This window comes from Sylvia atricapilla, chromosome 15 (assembly GCF_009819655.1).
Source record: "Sylvia atricapilla isolate bSylAtr1 chromosome 15, bSylAtr1.pri, whole genome shotgun sequence".
Lineage (NCBI taxonomy): Eukaryota > Metazoa > Chordata > Aves > Passeriformes > Sylviidae > Sylvia > Sylvia atricapilla.
The window spans coordinates 2,557,129-2,578,836 of NC_089154.1; the positions used below are offsets into that span (position 1 = coordinate 2,557,129).

The 21,708-nt window shown below is 38.9% G+C and overlaps 1 protein-coding gene across 1 annotated transcript in view; it reads left to right on the forward strand.

Moving 5' to 3' along the window:
- Positions 1–21,443, forward strand: part of SUN1 (Sad1 and UNC84 domain containing 1) — a 33,086-nt gene extending 11,643 nt beyond the window's left edge. The window contains 24 exon segments of the mRNA XM_066329722.1: positions 4,354–4,545; positions 4,850–5,040; positions 6,111–6,137; positions 6,213–6,404; positions 8,358–8,480; positions 9,457–9,540; positions 9,851–9,961; positions 11,358–11,456; positions 12,111–12,204; positions 12,320–12,378; positions 13,333–13,478; positions 13,629–13,853; positions 14,352–14,438; positions 14,848–14,891; positions 15,693–15,754; positions 15,757–15,801; positions 15,804–15,829; positions 16,351–16,604; positions 17,134–17,219; positions 17,619–17,722; positions 18,210–18,291; positions 18,294–18,388; positions 19,170–19,262; positions 19,690–21,443. Coding sequence (XP_066185819.1) covers positions 4,354–4,545; positions 4,850–5,040; positions 6,111–6,137; positions 6,213–6,404; positions 8,358–8,480; positions 9,457–9,540; positions 9,851–9,961; positions 11,358–11,456; positions 12,111–12,204; positions 12,320–12,378; positions 13,333–13,478; positions 13,629–13,853; positions 14,352–14,438; positions 14,848–14,891; positions 15,693–15,754; positions 15,757–15,801; positions 15,804–15,829; positions 16,351–16,604; positions 17,134–17,219; positions 17,619–17,722; positions 18,210–18,291; positions 18,294–18,388; positions 19,170–19,262; positions 19,690–19,803 — 2,635 coding nt within the window. The 3' untranslated portion in view covers positions 19,804–21,443.
- The last annotated feature ends 265 nt before the right edge of the window (positions 21,444–21,708 follow it).

A 21,708-nucleotide genomic window follows, 5' to 3' on the forward strand; every position in this document is an offset into this window, starting at 1 on the left:
CTGAGTGGGTTTAGTTACCTTTGTGTGGAAAACGTACCTTAGAGATTGGCTGAAATACTGTAACTCCTGACAGGTTAAACTCCTGTGGTTTTCTTGTCCAAAATTCTCATGCAGTGAAAGAGTGGGCCAACAGAAGGAAGATGCAGAATGATAAATCCTATTGGACATCTGGAGGATGTTTAATTATGGCTTTGGTGGGGTTTGTTTAGGGGACTACTGAGTGTTTATTTTGCTACATAAATGATGACTTTTCAAGACTGAGAAGTTGTGAAGGGGTTCCATGTCCTGGAACTTTCCAGCTTTGCCATTTTGCCATGTTAAACTATCAGGTGTAGGTATTTAGAAATGGGTAGAGCTGGGTAAGATGAAATTTAGTAACTGAATTAATTAAGGCCAGTATAGTTAAATTAGGCTGAAATTAATTCATTGTAATTCTTCCTTATGTAGAAAAGAAGGATTGACAAACTCCTTCTTTAAAATGGTGTGAAGCCCCAAATGTTAAAATAAAGGTGGAAACCTACTTGGTACACTGACATGACACTGCTTTCAAGGTGTCAAGATAGTAAACCACGGTCCTTGTGCAGACTCTTGCTGTGCCTCTGCTTCCTGTGTATATGAGAAGGACATTTATTATTGTAGCTCTTCCTGCTGTGGGTCAAATGATATTTGAAGACTCTGAGGAAAGGGAGAATTGCTAATCAGAAATATTTTCATGTTGAAATTTGTTCCTTCTTACCCTCACTTGTGTTTGTCTTGCTTATACTGTAATCTGGTTTAGTCTGCCTTTGACAATTCCATCTTTACAGAATCTTTTCTTTAAAGAAATTGGCTTGGGATGCAGCCCTGCAGAAAGCAGTACAGTGAAGTTGGATACCACAAAGCTATTAATAGAGTTGGCTATGACTTATTAATAGAACTTTTATTATTACTCACTGGAATCACTGTGTGTTCATAGCTGTAGTGCTTCTACTTTGTGCTTCTACTCCTCCAGCCTAAATCAGAAAAACATTTAACTGATATACCTAAATAATCTTTATCCTCCTCCAAACGCAAGTCAAACTTGTGAATCTCACCCACCTGTCAACATATAATTTACACCCCACTCTTACGACTGATCTTTCTTTTTAGTCACCATCATCTTTAGAGTTGTGTTGTCAGTTTGGGTGCCTTTAACACTTCTTCAAAAATACGGGTTAAGTCAATAAGAATTTGGTTTGATTTTCTTTTTCCGTGTCAGAGCATTCAATTGAGATGTAATTTTCTGCACAATAATTGAATAAAATCCTTTGAGGTTTTTAAGTATGTTCTGGAACTGACTGAAGCAATAACTAAACAATTCAAGGTAGTGTCCTTGGTCACTTAATGTAATGCCCCCGGTTAGAAAACCTGTGAATGTTTTTGTATTGACTATATGTCTGTCCATGTTAGAAGATGTGTGGTCAGTTGTAGTTCTGTAGGTGTATTGCATGTGCCTGTTATCCTGAATAGTCAAGAACATCACTGCCCATTTCATTCCAAGGAGTATTTATAAATAAATGACACTTAAGGTCCTTCGGACAAGCTATAGGCATGCTGAAATTGGCAGGCCTCCTTCTCATTCCACTTACTTGAAAAATAACCCACTGAAGTCTAGGACATTCTTACTCTGTAGAAGCTCACGTGAAGGAGGTATCAAGAAGCTGGAAATGTAAGACTGGATTCAGCCACCAGCTCAGCCAGCAGCCATGGGGCTGTTTGCTGGGGGAAGGAACTGGAGTCCTCTCTGTTTGCAGAGGTTATCCAGGAGTGTGGGCTAGTTGCACCCCACCTTTAGGTGTTTCTTGGTTTGTATAGGTTCATTTCTGGCCCTTGAAAGGAAAGGCAGTGGGTTTTTTATTTACTGTAGTCTTTTCTGTAGAAGAAAAAAGGCTGCATTCCAAAGCATGGAAAGTGAGATGGCAAGTTAGGAAACTTCGAGGTACTGCCCTGCTGCCAGAGGACAGATAATGTGAAGAGAATTACTACCCTGCATAAGTGAGAGACAAGTCCCTTTTGTTAAAGAGGAAAAGATTCCATGATGATTTGTTGGGTTTTTTTAGATAGTGGAGCACAACTTCAAGCTATTCAACCCACATTGATATAAATGCTCATTGAGATACTTAGTAACAACAAGTGTTCATAAACAGGAACAAATTGAGGCCGGTCACAGCTGTCAGCTTGTTCTGTGTACTTTGTGTTCTTGTGAATTGAGTATCTGTAAGAAACGTGGGGTGAAGATGAGGAAAAGCAAATGCATAGTGGCAAATGTAAATAGCAAAACTGAGTTCTGAAACAACTGTTCAGGGAGGGACTCAACAGAAAACTTGTTGTGGCTCTGACCCTTTCAGAATAACAGCAGGAGGAGCCACATTTAACCCATATTCTCGCCTCACATCTGTCAGAGTATGAGTCTTCTATACTTAGCATTTTTGAAAACTGTAAAAATTAAACCCTTTAGTCTGCAGTTGGTTAGATACATGAAAAAATGGGTTATTTATTCTCCCTCTTCCAGCCAAATGAAAGCAAAAATTAACAAGCTTAATGTATTCAGTAATATATGCTGGGTTTGTTCAGTTGTGCTGGGGTGCCTGCCTTGCACAGGGTTGTACTGCACGTGCCAGAGTTATCGGGCAGACCAGTGAGATCCAGCACACAGAACCAAGGCCCTGCCATCAAAGCTGTGCTCCTCTGCATGATAGAAACAGCTACTTTGGACAGACTCTGCTCTGGTCCTATGGCCTGGACCCATGAGATGTTTTCTGGGCTAGTTTTTTAGCCAAAAGTAATGCGCTGAGGTGCTCTGACAACCCCATCTTACATACTTTACTTTGAGGATCACTGAAGGAATTGACTTCAAACCACCACCTTGTCAGAATTACATCATTACTGTAAGTGTAGCTTTGAGGCCTTCTGGTGTTAACTGTAAGCTGAAGCAATCTAATAGTTACCATATTATTATTACTTTAAGATGTTCTGAGACCTTTAATAATTGTGTGAGAAAACTATTTCCACTAAATCGTTTTTTACACCAATACATTTTATAGTAGCTGTATGTATCTTTTTTACACCAATACAGTTTATAGTTTGTATGTATTTTTAAAGGGAAAGCTTTCATTTTGAGTACAGGCTGCACAGTAGAATCTACTCATTCAGCTCTAATTTGCTTGTGTGTTTTTGTCTGGTGAGGAGGAGCTGCTGTTGTAAACAATTCTTTATCTTTTCTTTTAAAAAACCAAATGAACCCCAGGAGTACTGAAGTGCTGTTACATCTCTGTCTTATCCCTGTGGCCCAAGAAGGGACAGAGTCCTTATGAAAGCTGGCCTAGGGCACTTAGCATTTGGATGCTGTGGGTCACACACAGGGCTGAGCAATTCTACAGCCTGACCTGCTGTGCAATGCCCTGTGCCAGCAGCCTCTGCTCACTTACATAACTGAATCTTTCCTTTGGTTGTAAGTATGAGAATTCTGCTTTAGGCTAAACTTCTGCTTTGGTGGATGTATTTCTTACAGACTCCTCAACTTAATCTGTTTGATTTTGCCTTGTGTTGCTGCTTTGCCTTCACTGTAAGTTTCATGGAGGCTCTGAGAGAATCAGGTGTTGAAATGTGGAGTTCCTGGAGTAAAGATGTGAAGTTTATCTATGTGTAAACTTGCCTCTGTGGAGAAAAACAGATTGAAGTCTCCAAACATTTTTTTGTTAGTTCAGAGTTAAATAGCTCTAGTGGTTTGCACTAAATTAAGAAATGTTTTTAAACTGCTTATTTTTAAAAAAAGTAATGATAGTTAAACTGAAATAGCTGAAATAGCAAAGTCTTTAAGTATCTTAAAGGGAGGAAGTTCCTACTTGTTGAGAGATGGAAATTCACAGTAATGTGGCATATGGATCTTCAGTTTTCAAAACAAGGAGTTGGCAAACAGAAAATTGACGAAAATAAACATAGACTGAAAATTAATCTTTGCCTTGCAACTTGGAGTGTGTCATTTTTAATTTGCTGCTAGGCATGAAGAAACTGTGTCATGAATGGCTTCCACTTTCAAACTGGTCCCAAAAGAATGAGTGCTTGCTCTGGCTAAACTTCACACATGGCTTCCATGGTGGTTGTTTCTTTCTGTGATTTGCTTTCATTTGTAGAAATCTTAATATGAATTGCTTAGGAGAAGCTTGAATATCTACATATATCTAGATTATTTGGGTTATTTGGTATATCTCGTGGGGACTGTACCATAACCCCAAATAAACTGCATTTAATGGAAACTTGGACTAGCTTGAAGAACGTGTTTGTTACCAGGTTGAAAATTCTCCCAGTAACTTTACTCTTCTTATTTTACTGCAGTTCGAGTTATTCTTCATCTGCTTTGGATTTTGAGACAGAGAACAAAATAGATCCAGTGTTTGATTCACCCAGAATGTCACGGCGTAGTTTACGGTTGGCTGCTGCAGGATACAGTAAATCAGATGATGGACAGAGTGATTCCCTTCATGACAGCTCTTACACTGGAAACATGGCCTTCAGTGATCAGTCTAAGTAAGCATTTTTAGTCATCACAAGTAAATCCTGAGTCTTACAATAATGCAAAAGGTCGCCTACAGGTCTCACTTTTGGTTCTTGGTGTTTACTCTGAAATTTATGTTCAGTATGTGGTTTGCAGTGACAATTGTTTAGAAAAATCTTTGTCGAATTATAGGTGCTTGAAGGCAAGGCCTTTCTTTTAAACCTTGTTTGCTCTGTTTAGTTACTGAAATGACTGTTTATTCATTTATTAATAAAGTGAGAGAGTAACAGAAATTGGTGTCTTTAGTGCTATGTCTTACTTGCCTTTCTTTCCCAGGGTGGTAAAGCAACGCAGAAGTATGAGCAAACAGTCTGGCAGTGGAAGACATGTGCCAAGGAAAAATCTGTCCAGCTCAACTATTTACAACCAGAGCAGTTTCAATAGCCATGCCAGTGATACATCAAGGTTATCCAGTATATTGGATGAGTCTCTGATTCGGGAACAGACGGAAGTTGATCATTTCTGGGGTAGGCAATAATTGCTATTGCTTCTATCAAACTCTGCAAACTGGTTGGTTTGATGTGTATAAATTTATGATCTTTGCCCCATGTGTTGTCCATCCTATCCCCAAAAGTGTGTGCACTTCCACTTCTGTAGGGCTCTACTTGCTAAGTTGCCCACTGGACATTCATGGTCCGATGTGTAAATTGAATTTACTGGTGTGGTTAACGTCAAGTTAATATGCCAGCAAACATAAACACTTTTGTGATGCAATGCTGTAATTATCTCCTGTCATTGCTTTCTTCAAAATTTACATTGAGTCCTGTATTTAAAGAATTGGAAACATGTAACTTGTTTTTGAAAAGCCGAAGGAGAAGCATTTTCTTACTTGTTTATAGGCAGAAATGTGTTTCTTCTTAACATACCTTAATATGAAAGATTCAAATTAGTGGCATTTCAGGGTTGCCCAGAAGGGTTTTTGTGTGTGGCTGGCTGTTTGGCTTTTTAACGATATAAAAATGTATTTTCCTGGAACCTTCTTTCTTCAATGAAGAGAAAATATGAGAGTTGTCTACATAAAGTATTGTCTGTGTGAAGTATTGTGCAGAACCAGATCAGCAATTTGTTATATCTCCCCATTCAGACTCTTTGTTTCCAGTCAAAATACTTGTGACCTTCCCACAGTCCTAATGGGAAGAATTGTGTCAATCTTGGTAGAACACATTGTAAATTTTAGATAACCTGGGTCTTAAAACAGAATTTTAAATACAGTAGTATCAAAGTGGTTACGAAGGGGCAGAAACATTGTAAGCTTGTAATTAGCTGCTTTAAGGTCTTGTGGTAACTAAGTTGAGGTGCAGTTGACATTCATGTTACTTTGTCTGCCTCTTCTGTGGTGGGATGATTTTCACAACTATTACCCTACTGCAATAAGTTTGGATAGATGTTTCTCTGATGAGCTGCAAAATGTAGTCATAAAGAGGCTTTCTTTGAATCTGATATTAATGGGACTTCTAACTTGAGTTTATGTCAGATACTGTAATTCACTTGAGGTCTTTCTTATGTTTGGGACCAATTTCTTTTTTTCCTTTGGCAGGCCTCGATGAAGAAGGTGACCCCAAAGGTAAGCTGACCTTGCTGTTCCCTCTCCAGCCCTGGTGTGTGGCAGGCACCGTGTGGCAGTTTGCTCTGTTTGCAGGCAGTGACCCCGCGCTGCTGCAGGGCAACGGGGGCGTCGCGGCGGCCGAGCTGCAGCCGGCGCTCAACGGCTACACGTGCAGTGACTGCAGCATGCTGTCAGAGAGGAAGGAGGTCCTCACCGCCTACTCCGCTTCCCACGTGCCATCCTCCAGGATCTACACCAGGGACAGGAGCCAGAAACATGCGTCTAGTAAGTTACCTCTGTAGTTTTGGTTTCGTGCCTGAGATGGTTTGGTTTTTTGAAATTTATTTTTCAGGGAATGTTCTGTAAGCAGGAGAGATGTATTTATGAACTGTACTTGTGTTATTTATTCTTCTTCTTAAGGGGGGGGACTTCTTCTTGATGTCCCTCTGGTCTGACCAATGTGATTGAAGAGGTGTGTCTTTTTGTTACCAATCAAATTGGTCTGTGTATAAGAGAGTCACATCCCAAAAATAAAGGAGTAATTTTCAGCCTTCTGAAGATCAGAGTCTGTCGTCGTGGTGTAAAACAGCATCGTACTTCCTCTTGTGTTTCGTTTCTATGTGGTGTTATTCAAGCACCCGTCCTACTCTGATGAACTTGCCAATAACTGAATTCTAGAGATCAGCTTATGTGAAATACCTTTTCTTGTATCAGCTGAAATTTTATGTACTTGTCAGATTCTGATATATAATAATTACTGATTTTCAGTGCTACTATAGGAATCAAACAAAATTAAAAGGCTCTGGTATCATAAGTTAAAAAATTATTTGGCCAGCCAGTACTGATTGTAAGTCTCCTAATCTGACATCAGATCTGTGTGATTCTGCCTGTGAAATATTTGGTTGTGGTTTTCAGGTACAAACTTTCTGTGCTTTTTCATTTATAATTTTTTTTTCCCTTGTGTGATTTGAACTTTCAAGTTTGAGCAAAACTGTTACTTTGCAGTGTTTGTGCTGTTGAGGGAATCTTTGAGAGGGCTTTCTACTTCCTTCTTCCTTTTTTTCTCCTCTTTTAACCTTGCAGCTTTTTATAGTGTTTCTAAAAACTAAACCTCAGCCACATGAAAAACTGATTCCAAATAGTCACTCTAGTGACTGCATTCCAAAAGCTTGAAAATTTGGGTCTCTATAAATGAGATCCTGCCTTTCTAAGATAATCTCCATTCAGTGGATTGTTTTCCTCATTGTGATGCCTGTATCTGCCTGCCTCTTGCTCCTGGAGCTTCTTGACTGCTGGTAGTCCTCAGTTACCACAAAGGATTTGTTTCTTTAATGACCTTGAATTAGAAAGGAGCCAGTTTTGAAATTCTGTAGGTTTGTTAGTCTTGAATGAAGTTTGGTTTTAGTAAAAGAAAAGAAAATTAGTTTGTTTGAGCTATATGATGTGACTTTAAATACTTAAGTATTTCTTTTTACTTAGTGTGTAGCACAGGGTTGAATTCTTCTGACTTGAGCAGTCAACTACTTAAAGTGGCACTGCATGAAAACTCTTCTGTACTCCTGAGTTTGAATTCACACGAGAGGATTTTCCTCATCTTTGTACATTCCTTTGAACTTTAATCTAGAGACTTGAGTCAAACTTTGAGGGTGTGTGGGTGGGGAAAGTCACAGACAGTCATGGCAGGTTTTTGGGATGTGGCTGAGTCGAGGATAGTGGTAGTGGTGGGTTTTGGCTTTGTTCCTGTGACTCTGGAGAAGGGTGTGTCTCTAGCACTTGAGGCAGACCACTGTAGGAACTTCCTCTGATGTAACAGCAGGGAAGTTGGTGAACAGTCCTCCCTCCTTAAAATTCAGAATAACACTGTAGTGTCTCTTTGGAGCTCTGATGCCAAAATCAAGATCAGCAGTTCACATCAGTGAAGAATCCTGAATTCCATAAGCAAGGAACTCATTGCTCTTTTGAGTTCTGCATTCTCCCTAAGCAAAGCTGTTCTTTCTGAAGTTACACATTTTGACTTGAAGTCACTATCCAAGGGTGTGCAGTTCTTACAAAAGCCTTGATGTAATATCTAATACATGCAGACTTTTCAAACCACACTTTCTGAAGTTTCGTACTCTTGGCTAAAAAAAGGCTTTCCCTGCTTTGTCCTCACTCCTACACAAGCTAATGGTGACCAGAGAACAGAAGTAGATATTTCTACGGATTAATAATTTGTGCTCACACTCTTTTTTTCAATAGGAGGAACGTATTTCTACATGAGTAAGATTCTACGATTGGTCAGAAATACTGCAGCATCTTTTGCATCATTATTAGTGCAACTATTTCAAATGGTTTTGCTGAAGCTGGGTTATGAATATAAAGGTACCTTTTCAGTTGTCTTCTTGGGTCTGCAAACAAAGACTGTGTGTATTGGGTTTTTTTATTTTTTTCTTATAGACTTCATCTTGGCACTGTGGTGTTCTTCTCCTATAGTCTTTTGGCTGGCTCCTGTCTTTCTCAGTTTTTATTATTACCTCACTTGTGCTACACTTTCCATACCTTTACTCTGTTTTGAAAGTATCAAGATTCCTTTATAGGAGATTCACATGTTGATTTTACTAGAAAGTAGTAGAGAGTAATTTTTGAATTGCGAAATTTAAGCTGATTTTTAAAAACTGTGGTGGTGTCAGCTTCTAATCTTTCAGTATCTTTTGGTTTCTCTTATCACCCTTAAACCTGCTGTGCACTTAAAGCTTGTTCAGATCTGTCTTGCAAAACTCAAACTGCTCTCATCACTCTGCACTCCTTTATAGCTCATCTTGTTTTCCCTGAAAACATTCATTTCTTCTTTGGTGCTTTCCCTTCTATAATACCTGCTCTACAAGTGAAGTTAAATTGCCATAGGCAGAAGGTAACTGATTCTTGCATGTGAGTAGAACTTTGCTCTCCCCCTTCTCTCTGCTCAGAGCCTTATAATTGCTAATGCTTTCTCCTCCTCCTTGTAACAAGTTTCTTAAAATCAACACAAATATGTAATGAATGGCTGACTCATTTGATGGAATGTTGGGAACAGGGACTTATTTGATGAGAGTTGGTTGGATTGTTTGTTTTTGTTTCTTTTTGCAAACTTTGCTTTCTGAAAAGAATCAGAAGGATTTTTTTAAACTAAGAGTCCTTCTGATGTTTAAAGAAGGAACAAGATTACACAGAATAGGCTTCTTCCTCAGTCATTTTTCAGGTTTCCTTTGAGTAATCTGACTTTAATAACAAACCAAATCAGTTTAACTAAAATCTGTGTATATGAAAGGCTTTGGACTTGAGAATTAGAATTCATGTGTGCTTTTTGGTTGTGTTGCAGCTCACTCAGACTACTGTGGAAGCATGAATGTAAAGGAGTTCTACAGAGAAGATCGTCATCTTGGTGTGAATGAGGAATCAATATGTAAGTATAGTGATTGATACAGTCTCAGTCCTAGGCTCTGCACCAGGTTGTAGCTGTAATAGTAGTATCAGACAGCCCCTGACACTGTGGAAGCTACAAAGTAAATACTTGGTTTGCAACTTAAATGTGGGGGGATGGTGATCCCCTGGTATACTGTAGTATTTCCCCCAGCAAGTTTCCTTCCCCTGAGGTTTGCTTAGCAGTTTTTGGGTTGGTAACTGATGATGTGAGATAGACACTGATTATCTTGTAACAGTCTTGACTTCATCCTGGCTTTATCCCATTAATCAACTGTTACCACAACCAACAGGTGATGACTGTAAAGGGAAGAAGCATCTTGAAATATACACCACAGACCACATGCAATCCTCATGGGCTAAAAGGGTAGCAAGGACCATTTGGCACACCTTTTCTTCTGCAGGTTGACTTGGACATTTTTGTTTGTTTTTATTTTGCATCGCAATCTCACAATGTTAATCACACTCATTTTGTGTTTGGGGGTTTTTTCCTTCCTTCATCTGTCAAAGTAGGGTAAAAATATAAAGTGCCTTGACAACTAACTTCCTTAACACCTTCTGTCTGAATTCTTGCTCTGATTTTGGCTTTTGTACAAGCTTGGCAGGCTGCTTACCTATTAGTGAAAACAAGGTGTCAGGTAATGTGCACCTTATATGTTAGAAGGAACAAGTCAGATTGTTAATATATTGCACTTCAGAGAGATCTGTGTGCTTGCTAGGTTGAAAAGCTGACTTCAAATAAAAGCAAAGTATGAGATACTGGTATGCAGATTATTTCAATAAAGGGGTCTTAACATTTTATTTTTGTTCTAGTGATAGTCAATTTTTACAGGAATCTTGTATAGGGATAGAATCTGCCCTCTGAGAGGAGTGTTCCCTAGCTTGAATGACTGAGGCATCAAGGATCTGTTGAGTGCTCTTTATTCAGCAGAGGAAAATGATTTGAGACACTTCAGTCACCTAAATGATTTGCAAAACATTGGGTTGGTATATCTATAATCCCTCAGATTAACCCAGACATATCTGCTAATCTAAAAATGTAGGATTATTTCCTAAACTTACATGGTGTAGTTTGTTCTGTAGAAAGATTGGTCCTAGTCTTGGACATAGTGATTGTTGGCCTCAGCAGGCTTTAAGTTACAGCATTTTATTACAGTGCATTGGATGGGGGGGTTGGTGGTGGTAGTTTTGTTCTCTTTAAGAGATACAAAACTGTCCCACTGAACATCCTTGAGAACATTCAGCTTAATGAAAATTTACTGCTTGTAACTTTTAGGTGGGAATACTTTCTATTATTTATCAGTATTTCTTAGACATCACTGGAATTTTAAATTTTTAATTTTTCTCGCTCTGCACAGTAATCCAGATAATGACCTTGATGTATAATTTTGAACAAACAGGATGCTTTTAAAGTAATGATGTGCTTAAAGCTTGTTTTTGTGGTAGTACTCTTGCTGTTCTCTGCTACACTTTGCATGGCATTGTTCGATAAACGTGTTACAAAATGTAAACTTTGATTTTAGAAGAGTTATATTCTAACTGCACAGGTGGTGTTCAGTCTATTTATCTCTGTCCATGAGAATTCAGTTTCTAAACTCTCTTGGTTTTACTTGACTTCATCTTTATTAGTGGCTTGCTTTGCTTTAAAGTAGTGAAGAACCAAGTTTGAGATTACCGAAAGGTACGGTTTAAAATTCTGCAGAAGATGTAATGGGCAGGGGACAGTGTCTTTATGGACTGAAGAGAACCTTCAGCTCCTTTGTGTCTGTTACCACATGGAGTTCATTTGTTATAATCCAGGTTACTTTATGCTTCACGTGTTGCAAACAGCGGGAGCAACGGGATGGCTTGTGTCGCAGAAGGTGTTGTCTCTCCTTTGGCTGGCCCTTCTCTCTCCAGGTTACTATTCTAATCTGTGTCTGTGTGTGTGCACTGCCTGTGGCTTTTGGCAGATGAGGGGGCCGCAGGGGTTTATACTAATTCAGCTGTGCTTATGCTCTAGCTTTTGTCTTGAAATGCATGTGCTACTTTATTGGCCAAAATCTCCTTAATGAGAGGGTGTGTTTCTGTCCACAGGCATTACAGGAGACTAACCAGACTGTTTCATGAGGGAATGAGTGTGTGAATAGCACTGAATATGGGGTGTCAATAATAATGGGGTGTGTTTGGTTTGGCAGTCACTTGCTATATTGGTATTCCTCATACAAAAAAAAAACTTCTGCTGCTAATCTGTGCATTTCCTGGAGAGCATACTGAGGTCTCCAGTGTGTGATAACTTCAGACATTAATACAGAATTTCCAGTGAAGTAGCATTGTCATAACAAGCAAGCACTTTATCTCTTTGCATGGCTGTTGACCTTGTTGAGTAGCTGGTGTTACAATGCTGTCATACTTGTGATAGCTAGATGTCAATAAACTGCATGCATTGTGTTATTCATGCATTTCTCCACTCTGCAGAGCCTTGTTGGCCACAGCTGTATGTCCTTCTGCTTGGTTTCTTTTGAACATGTGCTGCAGTAATTACATTTCACACTCCCACCTTTTGTCTTCTAGGGAGGGCAGCTTCTGGCATGTTCAGGTTGCTTAGAACTGGGTGGTATCAACTTGTTACTCTGATGTCTTTGCTCAAGGTGTTTCTTTTAAGAAGGTGTGTATCCTTTGAAATAATTGTTTTATGAGCAAGTTATTTACCCAGTTATAATATAAAACAATTAATTATGGTAAATGTGTTCTTTCTTGTAAACTTCTCTCTCTTTCTCTAGATGCCTTCCAAAGAACTACAGGTGGTTACTGTTTCTTATCCCACTCCTGTTTCTGCTAGGTATGTCAATTGTTCATTTATAATACAAATCAAAATGTGTACTACAGCTGCTCCAAAATCGCATTTTGAGTTGATTTATGAGGAAGATACAAAACTGAAAAAGAGCAAGTTTGTTTGTGGACAGGCAGTAATTCAAGCTTCCAGGGTACTGAGAAGTCAGCAGGCTTTCCCCTTGTCATGAAAGCAATATCCTTGATTTAATTGTGTAGAGCTCTTTAGAAAGAGTGGCTGAGTAAGTAAATGCACTGAAGTCCATGTTTCTTTACCTCCCTTCATAGGAGCAGCAGTGAAAGAGTAGGCTGGGTACTGATTGCTTTGTCAGTCTCCATTGAAGTGTGGTTAAGTTTTTACCAAGTCATCCAAAGTCTTTCCTTTGCTCTAGAGCATGTTTTAGTTGCTTAAAATACTGCTGACTTTAGAGTGGTAGGTAGACAGTGTTCCAGGCTAGCTGTCAACTTTGAAATGGAACCAGTTGAAGTATTTACTAGAAGTGCTGGGCCATTTCCAAAAAGCAGTTTCATGTCTTTGTGAGTCTTGAAATTTTGCAGCTATTTTGTGGAGAAGGTGAAGCTTCTTGGAAACTTAAGTGGGCATTCAAAGTCCTCTCTATAAGGGTGAACAAGGAAAGAATTTATCCTGTGTAGAAAATGCTGCTGCTTCCCATTAAGATATTGCAAAAATAAATGTGATCTTGTGAAATGCTATTTTATTTCCACAGAAGCCCAAGTTTCTTCCAACTTTCATTAGTTCTTATGCAATGTGATATGTAGTAAGTGTATAATGCAACATATTTTCCATGGAGATAAAAAGCAGCATTTACATCTGCCTTCAGAAAATGTGGCCTGTCTTAATCAGCAAATGTGACCAAGGTGCCAGGGAAGCAGTATGAATTCGAGTCATGGTACAGAAGAGAGAATTCTTTTGAACATACATTGCTTTTCATTTCTGCTCTAGGTTTGTGGTTCTGGGGGCTTAATGGCTTCATTTCATTATTACCCCCATTGAACTGGACAAGAATTGACAGAATACAGAGAACAGATGATTCTGTTCATGTTCCTGAACAACAAGATGATTCTTTTCATTCTGTGCAACCTCCAAAGGTAAGGGAGAACAGTCTAGGGAAGAACTTGAATATATTTTAAGACTTCTTAAATCCCGTGTCTTCAATATTTAACAATAACTACTTGTTGCACGAGAGTAATATAGATAAGTTGATTTTTATATATTAAAGCATCATCTTTATACCCTAGGATACCATAAATATCTTTGACTTTGGTCGCATAAGTGAGCTGGAAAAGCAGATGGCCTTCGTGTCTGACAGATGCCATGACCGAAACAAAGAATATAACAAAGTGATGAGCCTGCTCCAGAATCTTCAAGATCAGGTTGCCATGATGAGTGACAGAAGTGAAACATTGAATTTAATAAAAAATGTGATGAGTCAATATGTTAAAGATATGAAATTGGAGGAAAAGGTAAGACAGTCAGTTATTGATGTTTCCTGATACTGATTCAAGTGTTCTATTTTATTACTGCAGATTGAGAGCAACTTGACTGGAGGATTCTTTTTCTGCTCTAGAAATAACCAGTAGGTAGTAATGGCCAAGGAGAAGTTGTGGGCATTTGCCCCTCCTTTGTTATTGCTGACAAAGGATTAATTCCAGATAGGTGGCCTAAAGTAGATTCCTACATTGCTGAAAAGCTGCTGGATTTATCCTGTTTCCATACAGATAAAGAAGGCCATAGGGACAAAGCAGGGATTTGGTGGTAAACTTCCCTGAATATATCCCCTACTACAGCTATATCAGACTTCTGTATTTATTACAGATTCTATAATTTCTCACACTACTTGCAGAATAAATCATTTAAACGTTCACAGAATGGAATGAAAATTAGACTTTGCAGAAGATAATCAATTATGGTATTTGTACTCCAAAAGAAAATACACCCTCTTTTTCTCCTGTTTTTTTAAGACTGACTTTCTGGCTTTACATAAAGAACATGAGTTGCGCATCCAGACCCTGGAAGATCTTCTTAGAAAACTCTCAGCTGAATCCAAGGTATTGACAGTGGCTTTGGCTGACTTGTTCTAATTGTAACCTGTTGATAAAACATACTGGGGTTTTTTTATTGCTGTTCCAAACTGCAGTTACCTTTACTCTGGTTGTTGCAGTTCCCTAAGTCTCAAAATTGTTTGTGTTTTTGCTCCTCCTTCTTGGAGAGGGTTTCATACCAAAGTTTAAAAATTATTCCCTTGACCATGAGTCAGGTTTATTTGGAATGAAACCTTGTTTTACAGAGGCACGACATATTTGTGAGCACAGTCCCATACAGATGGTGCTAAAATTTATTTTCATATAACATTCTTTAATAATATTCTTTATATTTTCATATAACGTTCTTTATTCACACTTTCTGTCACTTGAGTTTCTTCGTGTATGTTAAAACCTAACTTTTGTATTTTTTTAGGACATCCAGAAGGAGTTTGACCTAGCCAAATCAAAATCAGTGAGGTATAAACACTTTTTAAATATATTTTGCTTTTTCACTCCTGATGCCAGCTGACAGAGACCCTTATCTTGTGTCAGTTAACTGACCCTGAGAGGTTCTATTGTCAGCAAGAACACTTTTGTCTTGTACTGGATTTCAGCTATGATGCTGAACACCAGCACAAGACCCTCCTCCAGTGTGGGAGCAACCCTACAATTATACTTTCATTAGGGAAAACTGTTTATATAGTGGAGGAGAATGGGGGACCTCTCATGCTCTTATAAATGCATTAGTTTTTCTTCAGCTTACTTTGTGAAATACACAGTAACTGCTTTTGATGAGCTTTATATTTTAATTCTTGAACTGTATCAATTCTAACTTTTGTCTCTTGTTTTTTGGCTTATTTGCTGAATTGCCATTTAAATTAGAATTCAGTGTAAAATGGCTTTAAGAATGATGGTTGAGACCTTTTCCCATAGCGTTCACTGGACACTGATCTATATTGGTCCTATATGAGCTGCTATTTGTAACTCAGCACTGCCTCTGGAGTTACTCTGGTTTGAGTGAGGTAGCATGAGACTCACTAACCAGTGGCAAACACACAAAGTTTGACTGGTTTGCCAGATGCCCTTAAATTCCCCAAAATCTGTATATACTTCAAAATACTTTGCTTTGAATATATTAATTCTAGGTATGCCTTAAGTAACACTATGGTACAACTGCAAGTTCACTTTGTATTAGACAAGTATATTCTCACATCTTTGGAATTTGATGGAATGATTCCAACTATGCTTTCCTAATGATTGACTCCTTGTTTTTTTTAGAGATGATGATCAATACAGTCTCCTTATGTCCAAAATTAAAAAGCTAGAACTAGAGCTGGCTTATAGAAATCAGAGCTGTTATCTGGGGAAAGCGTCAAGACTAGTTGTGAGAAATGGATGTCATCCATGAAAAGTAGGTTCTGCAACTTCTCTTCACTGTCCTAGTAAAATTTGATACTACTTGGTTTTGTTCACTAAATTTCTTGAAATGCACTGCAGTCAGTAACATGGGAGTAGTATTAACTTTAAAGAATGACAGTGTTGTATGTAGGGTTACTGTGAATTTTTCCTTTAGTGCCTAACACTATACTAGAGAAGAGTTTATGGCTTGTTTTCAACAATGGCAGGGGTTTGCTTGTAAGTTATGATGTAGTGGCAGTTCTCTGTACAGTACTTTGTTGATCTATCTTGCTAACCCATGGAAATATGGAAAAGAAACTCAAGAAAAGCAAGTTAGGTTGTATTTGAGAGTTATTTCTAAAAATCCTCCCTAAATTCTTTTGAAGCCTTTAAAGGGTCTGACTGGAATGTAGCAAACAAAATACAATATTTTCTACTTAACTAATGACTTGTGATAACAGTCTAGGCTATGTGCCTGTTGTGTGTGTGTATATATATATATACACAAAGCCTAATAATTATTTATGGCTTCTACTAGGTGGATGCCCAGGTCAAAGAATCTGTCAAGCTAATGCTTTTTGGTGATCAACAAGAGGACTTTCCTGAGTCACTTCTCCAGTGGCTTACCTCCAATTTTGTGAGCAAAAGTGATCTACAGACTTTGCTGCGGGATCTTGAGTTGCAGATCCTCAAGAATATTACACTCCATATGTCTGTAACAAACCAAAAAGTAACATCTGAAGTAGTTACAAATGCTGTGACTAATGCAGGGATTTCTGGAATCACAGAAGCGGGTGAGTGAGTTTGAAGTCTCAAAGTTCAACTAAAACTGGAAAGAGTCTTTCCTGGTATTTTGTGGAGCATGACTGTCAACATTAATGTTAATGATTTTAGGAAATGTCAGGAACATCAGTTGAAATGAGGAGAACTGCAGAAAATGCTTTATGGAGTGTATTCTTGGAGCATTGATGCCTGTTGTGAACATCTGCATTTTTTCAAAGTGTGCTATCTTGATAATTGAATTCCCAAGAAACAAGTATACCAAAGAAATGCAGCTCAAGGTCTTAGGAAGAAGGAATGCAGATTTAAAAAAAAAAAACAACAACAAACCAGCAGTCAAGATGCAGTATGAACTTGTATTTTAAGACAGAGAACCATGTGTTAAAAGTGGCCTTGGTCTTGCCAGAGGCTTTCAAAGACTTGTGATGAAGTGCAGCATCTCAAAAAGATGCTTGCAGCTTCATTGATCTGTAAATTATTTTATCCACTTGATCTTACTAAAATATTTTTCCTTCTATTGTCTTGTATGTGTGCACCTCTAGCAAGTACAGATTATTGTAAATAATGCACTGAAACTCTACTCTCAAGACAAGACTGGGATGGTGGATTTCGCCTTGGAATCTGGAGGTAAATAGTGGAGGAAACACCATTTTACTATCCATGCTTTTAGTGGTATTTACTAGAAATAGTAAAATAAAGAGGACATGTTAGTATAGCATTTTTGTGTGTTGCCAGATCATCAGATCAGGTGCAATCTGTGATGGTGTTTACAGGCCTGTATCTCAGCCTGGGTGTGGATACACAGGAATAGAATAGTTCTCAGCATGTCTACAGTAAGAAGAAATGAAAACCTTAACCTGTTTTAAAATAACATTGTATGTGATAGAAGCATTGTATCTACAGAAAGTTATTAGATCTCAATGTCTTTCATCTGGTATTCGTTGAGCTTTATATAAATCTCTGCCTTAATTACTCATTCTGTCTTGAAGACTTCCATTTCTGCTAACCTGATCTATCTTTTTTGAGGTGGCAGTGTTCTGAGTACTCGCTGTTCTGAAACCTATGAGACCAAGACAGCATTAATTAGTCTCTTTGGAATTCCTCTGTGGTACTTCTCTCAGTCCCCAGAGTGGTGATTCAGGTAATTGAAGGCCCAAGTAAACAAATGCACCAATGTTATTTGTGTTGAGTGTTTGGATGGCTCTGGTGCTCTGCTGGGGGTATCTCTGTAATGTACTGGGGGCACAGGTACTTGAGGTATGTTCCCAAGAGTGGGGCTCTTCTGGCAGACCCTGGACATGGCTTAAGTCCCACTCTAGCAAAACTGAGACTCACAGGAATCTTGGGTGGTGCACTGGGGTTGTGTAAAGTGTGAGGCCTGGGAGGGTTCCTGTTGAGAGCTAATCTCAAGGCAGGTCTTCAAAACACCACTGATAGCTCAGGTGGGTGTGGTGTCTTCCTGAAGAGTTCCACCAAGGAGATTATTTCTGCTCCTTACTGTTTTAAGACTGTCCCTAAGAACTCAGAATTCATTACAACTCTTCATTACAATAAAATAAATTAGAAAACACTGTAACATTGTTTTTATGTTGTGTTCCATCTGTTGTCTCCACCTTCCTTCTGTTGCAGCCGGACATGTATCCAGGAAACTGCTGGGCTTTCAAAGGATCACAGGGCTACCTTGTGGTGAGACTCTCCATGAGATCTATCCAACTGCCTTTACACTGGAACATATACCAAAAACTCTTTCACCAACAGGGAATATCACCAGTGCTCCTAGGAACTTTTCAGTATATGTAAGTCTTTCTCTGAATTTAAGTTGATGTTTGTACACAGAATATTAGTGTTCCATACCTTGGAAAATAGTAACTTGGGGGAGGACAGCTAAGATGATAAACTGTTTCACTCATTGCTCTTAAAAATTGCTTTTATTTATGAGCTTTGAAATTACGAATAAGAAGTGTTGCAATTTATTTTGGGTGAGTTATTTCTTTACTCTTGCTCTCTTTAGTAGTAAACACTTTTGGAGGGAGATAATGGTTTTTTATTTGATCTAGTTCTTTCTAATATTTTGTTTCATCCTCCCTCCCATTCTTCCTCTCTCCACCCACTATCCCTCCCATTTTGTCTCTGCACCTTCTCTGTGATGTGCCTTAAATAATTTTTTTAATTCATTTTACCGAGCACCACAGTTGTGTGGCAGGATTTCAGGACAGACCACAGGGTATATCAGAGAGCAGTGATGATATTTGAGAACTTTTTGTCAGGCTTTTCTAAACACTTAAACAGTCATCTGCAAGCATCTGAATCTTGCCTTCAACATTGATGTTCTCTCCTTGTTTGTCCTGAGCAGTTTATATTGTACACTGTGATAGAGGTTTTAGCTGTGGGAATTACAGGGTTTGACCATGAAAACACATAAACAGCACAACTGTTTACAGGGCAGGAAACTGGAATACAGAGCTGTGCTTGAACTTTAAATTACATGGGAAACATTCTGATTCTTGATAGACTTTCAAGTGCTGTCTCTTGATTGGAAATTTGATGGAAGCAAAAATCTTTATCCTATTGTTACAGGGTCTGGATGATGAATATCAAGAAGAAGGCAAGCTTCTAGGAGAGTATGTCTATGATCAAGATGGAGAACCACTGCAAATGTTTCCAGTGATGGTAAGATTATAAAATTTAAAATATCTGGAGAAAGTTACTTTTATTTCCTACACTTGTGTGCAATGAGCAATGAAGGGACATGGCCTTGTTCTCATCTGGGCACTGTAGAAGCTGAGGTAAAAAGTATCTATCTACCTCTGCCTCAACCTATGGCCTAAATAGATGAGAGGGGAGGAAGACTTGTTGCTATGTGGACCACAATGGTGGGAAGTTGCTGAACATGGGAAGAGTCTGTTCCATGCTTCTTCAGGCTCACAAATAATTGTAAGGCAATGAAGGTTCTATTCAAAGGAACAGAAAATTCCCAAGGCATAACTTAGGTTCCTGCAAGTACCTACAGCATTAATAACTTAAGAAAGCTTCAGTTGCAGCTGTTTATGCCAGAACCCTGACACTGATTTGTGTGTTTGCTTTTTTCCTTCTCCAGGAGAAAAATGAAGACGCATTCCAGATAGTGGAGCTGAGGATTTTCTCTAACTGGGGCCATGCAGAGTACACCTGCCTTTATCGGTTCAGAGTGCACGGGAAACCTGCCGAGTAATCCACACTACAGCTGGGGGTGGCTGCTTTGTACATTTGGTTCCTAATCTGTATATACTGGGAAGCCTACAACACTGGAATCTGTAAAGGACGAGGATGCAAGATGCACGCTGCAGAACTATTGATCCTCTGATAAAGGCAGAAGACTGTCAGCAGAAATGTATAAACCCCGATTTTATTTGCTCTAAGGCTCAGCTTGTAATTGCCAGTTCGCTTCATATTTCCGTGTCCATGCTGAGAGAAATAATGCATGCAAACAGCTCTGGTTCATAAAGCCCAGTTGGCAAACAGGTGACACATATTTTATTACAAATGAATGTATAGGTTTTTTTAAAAGAATAAACCACACTTTCTGCAACTAGGAATCTGTTCTTTTTTAATCCAGGACTTAACTGCATACTTTTGCTAGCTTGGCACCATAAGCCAAAAACTGTGGTACATTTTGAACACTGACTGTGGCTAAAGGTGTCCTTCAGTTGATAGTTGGTTTTGACCTTTTTGGTGGATCCAAAAGGGCTTCTTTGCTACATGTTGAATATAATAAATACTACTGTCAGGGAAAGCTAATACAACCAAAACCAGTTTAAACACCAGCGACTGAGAATGCTTTACTGTAATTTGTGGCCGCGAATTGCTCTAAAAGTCAGGGATAACTTTAAATAACTGAAGTTATTTTAAGGATTTTTACCATGGCAACTTGGCCAGTTTGTTCTTTTTTTAGTGTCAATCCCAAATCGACCTTGATGTACTGACTGGCTTGGAGCTGATAAGCCTGCTGAATTGCTCAGTAAACACTGCTGTACAGCAGTTGAACTACCTTAGTTTGTCAGAAGTGATCTCTTTGGGAAAAAATTTCTTAGACTGGTTGATTGTTACACTCCATAAATGTACTGTGAGAATTGGGTGTGTGGAAAACAAGCCTGAAGTAATTCTCGCTGCGTCACATTTACCAGAGGGACTCGAGCTCAGCGCTGCTGTGTGCAAACACGGGCATTCCTGATCCTCCCCACAAGCCTTAGTCGCGTACCAGATGAGTAGAGTTGCTCTTGGAAACAACATTTCCACATAGAACGAGATGAAACTGCCCCCTTAGCCTTGCTGCTTTGAAGATCCTTTTTGGAAAAGGTTCCTGAAATTCACTTGTATGCAGAATTTTTATCTTGCTGTTCTAGTGCATTTTGTAGTTACACAGAACTGTTACCACATGGACCTGCTGACTGGTTTTCTGACTTGAGTTATGTATGTTGCACAACAGTCCTCGAATGTTTGAAATACAAAATGTCTCCATGTGAAGAACTTTTTCACTTGTCCTAGAGACAGAACCTATGGCCTACGCAGAGGAGTAGTGACACATGTACAGGTGTTTTCATATTATAGGTTACATATTTAAAATTAGAATTATCCTGTATAAATTGAAATTAGGTAGCTCGGGGGGGGGGGAATATTTTGAATAACACTAACTTATTTTAAAAAAAGCAAGATAGGACTTTGTGCAAGTATTTTTGTAATGCTTTTCAAAATGTCTGTTCTTCTTTGCTGCCTCCAAACTGACAAGATGCTATTGAGATGTTTAAATAAAGAGTTTTAATTTTTGACAGTGCATGTAATACTTGAAACAAGAAATAAAGTCTCTTTTCTGTATTTTTTTTATCAGCTGCTTAACTAAGTGAGGAAGGATTGCGATTTCAAATTGCCCTGAGCTGGGGCAGAGGTGGGGGATTGCACTCAGGCTTTTACAAGGGGCAGGGTCACAAAGCTTTAAGGGGCAGGGCCCAGGGGTAGGGTGGGGCTGGAAGGTGAACATCAGAGACGGAGAGTTGGGAAAAAAAAGCACACTTAACTCGTTGCTGTGTGCCTTTCACTCGTTGCTGGAGGGTTGGCTTAACTCCTGCTCCCTCAGCTTTGC